The sequence below is a fragment of the Neoarius graeffei genome, chromosome 3, assembly GCF_027579695.1.
Source record: "Neoarius graeffei isolate fNeoGra1 chromosome 3, fNeoGra1.pri, whole genome shotgun sequence".
Taxonomy (NCBI): domain Eukaryota; kingdom Metazoa; phylum Chordata; class Actinopteri; order Siluriformes; family Ariidae; genus Neoarius; species Neoarius graeffei.
Genome location: NC_083571.1, coordinates 49,245,009 through 49,256,280, shown reverse-complemented (window position 1 = coordinate 49,256,280; position 11,272 = coordinate 49,245,009). Strand labels below are relative to the sequence as shown.

Below are 11,272 nucleotides of genomic sequence, written 5' to 3'. Positions count from 1 at the left end.
TCCAACCTGTGTCCACTTCTTTTAAAACCGTGCATTTATTATTCTTTTTTATATTATTTAGACACGTTATTATTCAAGATAACTGCGCAGAAGGATTTAAAGGCACTCATTTCAGTCCTAAGGGGAAAAAAAACCCAACAAACAAGCAACCCTTTGTTGTTGTTGTTTTCAAAATTATGGATATTCTGTTGTCAAAGTTATACAGACGAAAGACATTCCTTTGTTTGTTTGTTTGTTGCATGAATGCATTCCTTTACTGAGCTTAAAAATAATCAGCAATAAAACTAAACACGTCCAAAATGTTTTTGTTTTTGTTGTTTTGAAATCAATCTAAAAAGTCTGGATATTTATGAAAAATATATATTATACTTTAAGTCTGTGGCGTGAAACTTGGTTGTCACAGCATTGGTTTCATTCTTAAACAGTTTCCTCTGTGCCATTTTACTCAGCCCACCTTGCAACACTTGACATGACATTCCAAAATGGCCACCTGATTAATCAGCCCAATTCCAAATAGGACAAATAGGAAAATGGCCATCTCATATGGGGACACATACCCATTATCATTCATTACTGTTTAGGAGGTAGGAGATGCCATCTGCCTAATCTTATAGCCTATTAATATGTGCACGAACAGGGTTTATGTATATTGTTGCTTGTCTATTGTGTGTGTGTGTGTGTGTGTGTGTGATACAGTAGCATGGCCACCCGCCCCTGACAGCTTTGATTGTGCCCCCCCCACCACCACCACCATTTTTTTTTTTTACTCCGCAGCAAAAATGCACCAATTAATATGCAGAGAGTGAGTGAGACAGAGACAAACAGAAAAAAAAATATACATGCAAGGGAGGGAGGGCATGGGGAGAAAGAAGAGGCACGGATGGTAAGGGAAGATGAAATGAGAGATGATGAAGAACAAGGCGTGAAAGGGAAAGAGTGATGGAGTGAGGTGTGGAAATGGTGAGAGTTGGTCTATGGAAAAGATGTAGAAAAGAGAAAGGGATGGAAAGAGAGAAGGACGGGGTAATGTGAGGGGATCAATATGTACATATTTAGTGGGAGATGGAGGGATCAATAGGGACTGGGGGAGAGGACGGGGCGAGGAGGGAGAGAGAGATGAGCGGATGGTGAAGGGGTGGAGTGATGTGGCATTGGACTGCTGCCTCTTTGTCGCAGTGTCAGGGGTATTGATACTGTAGTATTGCCATGACAATAGCACCACGGCGACGGCCATGATGACTCCGGGGAGCACAATGTGGCCACAAAACTGAGGGCACTGAGGCATCACATATAGCTGAGAGTCATTGAGAGAGATTGGGGGGGGGGGGGGAGCAGGTGCATGTCTGAGATTTTAGGGACAGATATATAATACTTGTCAGAAGCAGTCATACTCTAGGCACACATTCCCACAACATATATGATTGAATTCCAGTTCCCCATTTCTGTTGTACTGCTGATATGGTATGGGCATGAAATCTGATTGGACTATATTCAGGCATGCACTCTCAGAAAAAAATAGTACTATATTGTCGCTGGGCTGGTACCCACAATCAAGGTACACCTGGAAACATGGATATAATTATCTAAGGTACATAAATGGACTGTAATAATATTAAAGCTATAAAGGTACACTGCATGCACCTTTCTAGGTAAAGATACAAAATGTATACCACTCCAATGACAAGGAAAGGTACAGTGTAGTACCTTTGTTTCTGAGAATGTACCTGCTTAACTGCATGCTATATCTTCATACAGTTTCATTCATCACTTTTATGATACACATACTTCATAGTTTTCAGCACTGTGCATGCTCTCAAAGATACAAACAGTCACTTGTCAGCCTGGAAGTCAGTGTGAGTGGCCACCCCTTTCTCCCAGTATGATCTATAGTACCCTCCCCGCGCCCCTTCCCTCCTTAATATGATGTAAAAAACTAATCGCATGCAAATGCCTGTTGTCCCGGTAACGGGGGCCGAAAAATCCCTTTGATGTTTCACCCAGCTCATTCTCTCCACGTTCCCCTTTGTTCTGCCGAGTCTCGCTGCTTTGTCAACATAGCCCGTCTATCCCTCACTCTCCATTCCTTTCCCTCGCTATCTTCACCAATCTTTGACTATCTCTTCTCTACTACATTCTCTCTCTCTCTCTCTCTCTAACCCCACAAACTATCCTTTTTTCCTCTTACTCTTTCTCTCCCAAACTTCTTTGTCTATAACCTTTGCTCTCTACAACATTCAGTCTCTCACTTGCCCACTCTTCAGATTTCTAGCGAGACAAAAAAACTTCCCTGCTCTCAACCATTCCTCCATGTACAGCATCCCCCTCTCTGTCTTTCACTCATTCTTTCACTCTTGTTCTCCGTCTCCCCTCTCTGTGCCTCTCTGTCTGAGCCCTCTCACCCCGTCATTACCCATCATCCCATCTACTGTCTTTTGCCCCGTCCTCTCTAAACCCCTTCCTGTTTCTCACTGTGCTCTCCCTCCCTACATTCCTCCCCTCCTTTTCACTTGCTATCTCTTTCTCCCTTAAATATCGTATCCCCTCTATTGACCACTCAACCGCTGCCATTTTCACTGTGTCACTAATGTTCTCCACTATACGTCCCATAATGGTTGATGGCTTTGTTCCGCAATATGTGCTAAATGTCATTACCCAACACACTAAAATGGCTGCAACACACAACACTCTTGTTCATGTCCAGTTTTAATTCTTGAAGAAGGAAAAAAAAAAATCACACCGATCAAGTGCAAAATACATAGCCACATAGCATGCAATTATTAAATCATTAAAACTAATATGAGGTTTTGCATAACCAAAAAAATTGTAAACATCAATATAATAATAGTCATACTGAGAAGCTTATAAAAGGCACCTTGTTTCTTTGGTTAATGCTCGTATTTACAGTGAGAAGGATGAATCATGCCAAGGGTATTTATAGTTATGAAGAGACCTGCTTTAAAAGCACTGAAATGAACACATTTCCCACTGTGCAAAGTATATTTGGATTAAGTCTGGCTGTGGGTTTAGCTTCATTCCTCATGAAGCTCACATGCACACTCATACCACCTCTTATATAAAACAACTTAATAATTCTCTAGATCAAGTTTTTTTTTTTTCTTCTTTCTTTTGAGCTCTACTGTTCCAAAATGGATTATGAGTACTTGGTTAATGTCAGCTCTAACAAAGCGGGATTCAAACTCTTTATGGAGAGTCCTGGAATCCAGTGACTATACAAGATTAAGATTGTGTAAGGTCGAGTAGAATATAATAGAATATAGGAGGGTGGGGTGCACCAATTACATAACTCAAAGATTAAAGCAGAAACTCGTAGCATTTCCTCTTATGCAAGCAATCTTTGGATTTGGCTGGTGGAGCTGCCATGACAATCAAAGCCAGCTGGAACATAATGCAACTCATAAACAGACAAAGGAAAAATCGACTCTTTTCACACAGTGGGAGAAACTGAGTGAGAGGTGGTGGGTATGTAAATTCATATGGGAGCTATGCGGATTCATATGGTGCTAAATATGGAACTAGTAACAATAACAATCAGAGCTGTGTAGAGAAATCTGTTCAGCTCTTGAGAGTTTATTCAACTCTAACACGCTCCATTATTTGAAGTACTGGGGGGGAAAAAGGCCAACGTGGCAATTCCGTCAACATTTACATCATGTTGTTCAGCCCAATATATGAATGCTTTCCAACAAAGTTTTTGCCCGTTAATGAAGAGAGTAAAAGTGCTATTGATCCAAAATGTGCACAGCATCACCACAAATGAGCAGCTATTCACTGTCCTGCAAATAGCCTTTTGGCCTTCAAAAATAGACGACACATTGTTTCCAAGCTGCAGTTGCTCATTAACACCACCTATTGGACAAAATATGATTTAGGGTTTGGGCTCAGGTAAAAAAAACAAAACAAAACCAAAAAAAAAAGGATTCAAGAACCTTTTTGCAGCTCTGAAAGATTTCGTAAAAGGACATGAAATTAAAAACAAATGTTCATCGCCTTTGTTTGATCAGAATTATATTATAGCAGGATAAAACTCTTCGTGTAGTCTTAACTCCAATTTGTTCCATCCATTCATAGCCATGTCATGTGCACTATAAATAGCCTAAGCCAACGGCTCTCAAACATTTTGCAGTTAGGCACACTTTTAAATGCTAAAAAGAAAAAAAAATCAGTAGACGCCTTCTGAATATAATCCAACTATTCCAATATAAGCTTCATTATTTCAATGTGTACCATAATATACTGGCTATTTATTAGGGCCATAGAGGTTTATTACTGAACTTTCTATGACAGAAAATATTCAGTCCAATTTGACATTGTTTATAGGCTGACTTTTTACCTCTGCCAACTTTGTTGTAGGAGGTTATGTTTTCGCCTCCATTTGCTTGCCTTTTCCCAATGTAACTTAAAAAGTAGTGAACGGATTTTGATGAAATTTTGAGGAAAGGTGGGCCATGGGCCAAGGAACAATTGATTAGATTTTGATTATCCAGATCTGTACCCAGATCCAGGACCTTTTTGTCTGTTCCCAACATAACTCAAAAAAGTAGTGAACTGATGAAATTTGGTGGACAGCTTTAATATTATCCGAAGATCATGTGATTTGATTTTGATGTCGATAGTACACTGCAACCCCACTATAACAAACTCTTTTACTACCAGCTTTTGCATATAACAAAGTTTGTGTTCCCTAACTTTAACAACAATGAATCAGAGTTTTTAAAAAAAAAAAAAACATCACTGTGTCACATCCAAGCATTTCGGTGCTGCGCACTCTGAGTGCCATTAGGACTAATTACATTACTATGCACCTGTTCCGGAATAGAGTGCAATCACAGCACGCACTTATAAGGACTCTCGAAACACACAGACTTGGTGAAGTATATGTGCTGTACCTAGTGTCTGACATTACCAAGCCTTGTATCTGTGTCTTGCCTTTCTGGTTTTGACTTTCATCTTTTCCTCCACCATTCTGTTTGTGCTTGGTTTGACCATTGCCCGTTTCACGACCCTGCCTTTGTCTTACGTTTTTGAACTGTTTGTCTGCTTGTTTGTCAATAAACTCTTCCTGCAATTACATCCGTTATTCGCCTGCTTACACGGCACACTGAGCCATGCGTTCCTCTTCCCACCAGAGACAAACAATAAGTAATCAAGTCTGCAGTCAAGTTCACAATATTTGTTAATGCCACAAAACAAAGGCTTCACAAGCCTCGCTTAGATGTCGATTACTAACCATTATCTAGAATGGTGATCAAAGGATCAATAAAAGGATGAAATGACTGCTGATAGTGCTAAACCTAACCCCTAGTTAAAGCACACCAGTGGCATTTTTATACCCCCCACCCATTCCCGTAGCATGACATAAATGACATCTCAGTGCTTTGCAACACATGAATGAACCGAATAGTGAAGATTTAGAAAACATAGCGAGTCAGTGGGTGGACAATGACAATGATACACCGGTAACCTCTGTCATTTCCGTAACACATGATAAAATCATAGCCTCCATTCGTGATCCCTTAACACAGTCAATGAACTGCAACAGTGACTCGTAAGGAGAAATTTGTGATAAGGAGAAAGTGCCTAAAATTTTGCATATAACGTGAGTGTTTGGTGTGATAAGTAGGTCAATTTCAGTATTACGATCTATTTGGACGTCCCCCAAGGAATTCGTTATACCGAGGTTGTAGTTTACCGTATGTGGCTTGGCGAAGGTATGCACTCTACCTTGTGCTCTTCTAGTTTTAACGAGTTAATGAGGTTTGCAATTAACTCATTCAATTCAAGCAACCAGGCAAAGAAATTAATAACTCAAGGAACACAATAATGTTAAGGCTGGGAATGTTAACTTCCCCCACTGTATCAAAATAAAAATAAATAAATACATAAAAAAAAACATGGACCCCTGGGATATGCTTCACAGAACTCACTTTGAAAATCATGCTTCGAGATCACGGTCATTCTATGCTGTTAATTTGTTTTTAATTGTAGTTTGATTAGGTAATAGAAGGAAATGTTGCATAGGAATTGACATCATAGCCTTCCGTGTCATTCAAGCACTTTAAAATTATTGTTCCCTTAAAATAAGACTTAAATACATAATGGGATATGCACTAGTGGAAGAAAGTGAATATTCTTTAGTGAAAAGGTTTAATGGCTGCAATGACAATCGATTGATTTTACTAGACAGCAAATAGGGCTTTGCTGTGAAATATTTTGCTTTGTTGATATAGGGCATGGTTACAGAAAATATGATTGGAAAATGGTATCTGTAAATTGTTTTTAGAATTTACAGCCTGTGAACCGGGATTTGTATTATCTTTCAGCTTGTACTAATATAGCTGTTGTCGCTAAAAATACTAATAATAGGGAATTGGCATGTAACATCAACTCTACACATAACGGTAACATTACGCATATACACAAGGGTTATAATTTATAACATTCTTTGGTTAAAATGGAAGACATAAAGCAAGTATTGATGGAGTAAGAAAGGAAAAAAAACACACAGTAACTTGTGGTATAAAATTGAAATCGTTCTTGGCAAGCAGCAAATCAGTTGGATGCAGCAGTGCATGAAAGCCTGAAACGCATTACCCTGCTACACGCTCCAGTACCTGGCGATTAGTTGCATACAGAGCAACTGCGAGAGACCGAGCCAAGATGGCCCTGTGAAACGTAGCATGGCTTACAAAACTTCAGTATACCATATTATGCTGTAATGTTGCTGAGTCATCTTCAAATCCTTGTTAGTTAAACATTTGTCCAGTTGAATTTCTAATCCAGCAAATTTCCACTGAAGAGTTAAGACTGTTTAGAAGGAAGAGAAAGAGAAAAAGTGGCTTGATTATCATATATGTACATTTCCAGTCAAAAGTTTCAACACACCTACTCATGCATACAGTGGTGCTTGAAAGTTTGGGAACCCTTTAGAATTTTCTCTATTTCTGCATAAATATGACCTAAAACATCATCAGATTTTCACACAAGTCCTAAAAGTAGATAAAGAGAACCCAGTTAAACAAATGAGACAAAAATATTATACTTTGTCATTTATTTATTGAGTAAAATGATCTAATATTACATATCTGTGAGTGGCAAAAGTATGTGAACCTCTGCTTTCAGTATCTGGTGTGACCCCCTTGTGCAGCAATAACTGCAACTAAACGTTTCCGGTTACTGTTGATCAGAACTGCACACCGGCTTGGAGGAATTTTAGCTCATTCCTCCGTACAGAACAGCTTCAACTCTGGGATGTTGTTGGGTTTCCTCACATGAACTGCTCGCTTCAGGTCCTTCCACAACATTTCGATTGGATTAAGGTCAGGACTTTGACTTGGCCATTCCAAAACATTAACTTTAGTCTTCTTTAACCATTCTTTGGTAGAATGACTTGTGTGCTTAGGGTCGTTGTCTTGCTGCATGACCCACCTTCTCTTGAGATTCAGTTCACGGACAGATGTCCTGACATTTTCCTTTAGAATTCGCTGGTATAATTCAGAATTCATTGTTCCATCAATGATGGCAAGCCGTCCTGGCCCAGATGCAGTAAAACAGGCCTAACCCATGATGCTACCACTACCATGTTTCACAGATGGGATAAGGTTCTTATGCTGGAATGCAGTGTTTTCCTTTCTCCAAACATAACACTTCTCATTTAAACCAAAAAGTTCTATTTTGGTCTCATCCGTCCACAAAACTTTTTCCAATAGCCTTCTGGCTTTCCCACATGATCTTTAGCAAACTGCAAATGCGCAGAAATGTTCTTTTTGGAGAGCAGTGGCTTTCTCCTTGCAACCCTGCCATGCACACCATTGTTGTTCAGTGTTCTCCTGATGGTGGACTCATGAACATTAATATTAGCCAATGTGAGAAAGGCCTTCAGTTGCTTAGAAGTTATCCTGGGGCCCTTTGTGACCTCTCTGACTATTACACGCCTTGCTCTTGGAGTGACCTTTGTTGGTCGACCACTCCTGGGGAGGGTAACAATGGTCTTGAATTTCCTCCATTTGTACACAATCTGTCTGACTGTGGATTGGTGGAGTCCAAACTCTTTAGAGATGGTTTTGTAACCTTTTCCAGCCTGATGAGCATCAACAATGCTTTTCCTAAGGTCCTCAGAAATCTCCTTTGTTCGTGCCATGATACACTTCCAGAAACATGTTTTGTGAAGATCAGACTTTGATAGATCCCTGTCCTTTAAATAAAACAGGGTGCCCACTCACACCTGATTGTCATCCCATTGACTGAACACACCTGACTCTAATTTCACCTTCAAATTAACTGCTAATCCAAGAGGTTCACATACTTTTGCCACTCACAGATATGTAATATTGGATCATTTTCCTCAATAAATAAATGACCAAGTATAATATTTTTGTCTCATTTGTTTAACTGGGTTCTCTTTATCTACTTATAGGACTTATCTGAAAATCTGATGATGTTTTAGGTCATATTTATGCAGAAATATAGAAAATTCTAAAGGGTTCAAAAACTTTCAAGCACCACTGTAGGTTTTTCTGTATTTTGACTATTTTCTACATTGTAGAACAATACTGAAGACATCAAAACTATGAAATAACACACGGAACATATATGGAATTGTGTTGTAAACAAAAAAAAAGTGCTAAAATATTTAATATTTTAGATTCTTCAAAGTAGCCAGCGTTTACCTCAATGCCGCTTTGCACACTACTGGCATTATCTTAACCAGCTTCATGAGGTAGTCACCTGGAATGCTTTTCAGTTAACAGGTGTGCTTCATCAAAAGTTAATTAGTGCAATTTTTTTGCCTTCTTAATGCGTTTAAGACCAAACAGTAGACAGTAAAAATACAGTAAATAGCCCAATTCCACAATTGTAGTAATCCATATTACAGTGGATATAAAAAGTGTACACATCCCATTAAAATGATCGGTTTTACTAATGTAAAAAAAATGAGACCACGATAAATAATTTCAAAACTTTTCCCACCTTTAATGTGACCTATAACCTGTACAATTCAATTGAAAAACAAACAAACCTGTTAGAAAGAAAAACATTTTTTTTTTTTTAAACGTACAATAACCTGGTTGCATAAGTGTGCACACCCTTAAACTAATACTTTGGTGAAGCACCTTTTGATTTAATTACAGCATTCAGTCTTTTTGGGTTCACACCTGCCATCAATTAAACTGACTCTGATTCACCCCAAATAAAGTTCAGACATTTACTCAGTTGCATCCTCCAGCAAAAGCCAGGGTTCACAGAGAGCTTACAAAGCGTCAAAGGGATCTCATTGTTGAAAGGTATCAGTTAGGAGAAGGGTACAAAAAATGTCCACAGCATTAGATATACCATGGAGCACAGTGAAGACAGTCATCAAGAAGTGGAGAAGATATGGGATAACAGTGACATTACCAAGAACTGGACGGCCCTCCAAAATCAATGAAAAGACAAGACGAAAACTGGTCAGGGAGGCTGCCAAGAGGCCTACAGCAACACTGAAGGAGCTGCAGGAATTTCTGGCAAGTACTGGCTGTGTACTACATGTGACAACAATCTCCTGTATTCTCCATATGTCTGGACTATGAGATTGGGTCAAAGAGAAACATCCAGGCCCGGCTAAATTTTGCAAAAAAAAATACATCAACTCTCCCAAAAGCATGTGGGAAAATGTGTTATGGTCTGATGAAACCAAGGTTGAACTTTTTGGCCACAATTCCAAAAGGTTATGGTGGTGGCAGCATCGTGTTTTGGGGTTGTTTTTCTTCAGCTGGAACAGGGGCGGTAGGAGGGAATTATGGGAATTCCTGGTAGGAGGGAATTATGAACAGTTCTAAATACCAGTCAATTTTGGCCCAAAACCTTCAGGTGTCTGCTAGAAAGCTGAAGATGAAAAGGAATTTCCTCTTTCAGCATGACGATGACCCCCAAAAAGTTTTGGAATGGCCCAGCCAGAGCCCAGACCTAAATCCAACTGAAAATCTGTGGGGTGACCTGAAGAGGGCTGTGCACAAGAGATGCCCTTGGAATCTGACAGATTTGGAGCGCTTTTGCAAGGAAGAGTGGGCAAATGTTGCAAAGTCTAGATGTGGCAGGCTGATAGACTCCGACCCAAAAAGACTGAATGCTGTAATTAAATCAAAAGAAGAAGAAAAAGAAAACTTTATTTGTCACATGCACACTTCAAGCACAGTGAAACTCATCCTCTGCATTTAACCCATCTGAAGCAGTGAACGCACGCACACCCACCCACCCAGAGCAGCAGGCAGCCACACTAGAGCGCCTGGGGAGCAGTCAGGGGTTAGGTACCCCGCTCAAGGGCACTTCAGCCCAAGGCTACCCCACGTTAACCTAACTGCATGTCTTTGGACTGTGGGGGAAACTGGAGCACCCGGAGGAAACCCATGCAGACACGGGGAGAACATGCAAACTCCACACAGAAAGGCCCTCGCCGGCCGCTGGGTTCGAACCCGGAACCTTCTTGCTGTAAGGCAACCATGCTGACCACTACACCACCGTGCCACCCAAATACGTGCTTCAACAAAGTTTAAGGGTGTGCATACTTATGCAACGAGCTTCATTCATTCATTCATTCATTCATTATCTCTAGCCGCTTTATCCTTCTACAGGGTCGCAGGCAAGCTGGAGCCTATCCCAGCTGACTACGGGCGAAAGGCGGGGTACACCCTGGACAAGTCGCCAGGTCATCACAGGGCTGACACATAGACACAGACAACCATTCATACTCACACCTACGGTCAATTTAGAGTCACCAGTTAACCTAACCTGCATGTCTTTGGACTGTGGGGGAAACCGGAGCACCCGGAGGAAACCCACGCGGACACGGGGAGAACATGCAAACTCCACACAGAAAGGCCCTCGCCGGCCCTGGGGCTCAAACCCAGGACCTTCTTGCTGTGAGGCGACAGCGCTAACCACTACACCACCGTGCCGCCCTGCAACGAGCTTATTGTACATTTTTTATGTTTTTCCCCCTAACAGATTTGTTTGTTTTTCAATTGAATTGCACAGGTTATAAATCACATTAAAGGTGGGAAAAGTTTTGAAATTATTTATCGTGATCTCATTTTTTTACATCAGAAAAACCGATCATTTTAACGGGGTGTGTACACTTTTTATATCCACTGTATATCAAGAACCGCTCAACTAAGTAAAGAGAAACGACATCCATCATTACTTTAAGACGTGAAGTGTCTTTTAATTAATAAAAATAAAGAAAAACCATTGAATTGGAAGGTGTGTCCAAACTTTT

At 40.3% G+C, this 11,272-nt stretch overlaps 1 protein-coding gene across 2 annotated transcripts in view; it reads right to left on the bottom strand.

The window, feature by feature from the left end:
• Positions 1-5,975: 5,975 nt before the first annotated feature.
• The window catches only part of arhgef40 (Rho guanine nucleotide exchange factor (GEF) 40), an 85,223-nt gene continuing 79,926 nt past the window's right edge, over positions 5,976-11,272 (bottom strand). For both annotated transcript variants that reach the window (XM_060916962.1, XM_060916963.1), the window contains one exon: positions 5,976-6,825. Coding sequence is in view for 1 of the 2 variants with exons in the window: in XM_060916963.1 (XP_060772946.1) it covers positions 6,820-6,825 (6 nt within the window). In the remaining variant the exon portion in view is untranslated. The remainder of the gene's footprint in view (positions 6,826-11,272) is intronic.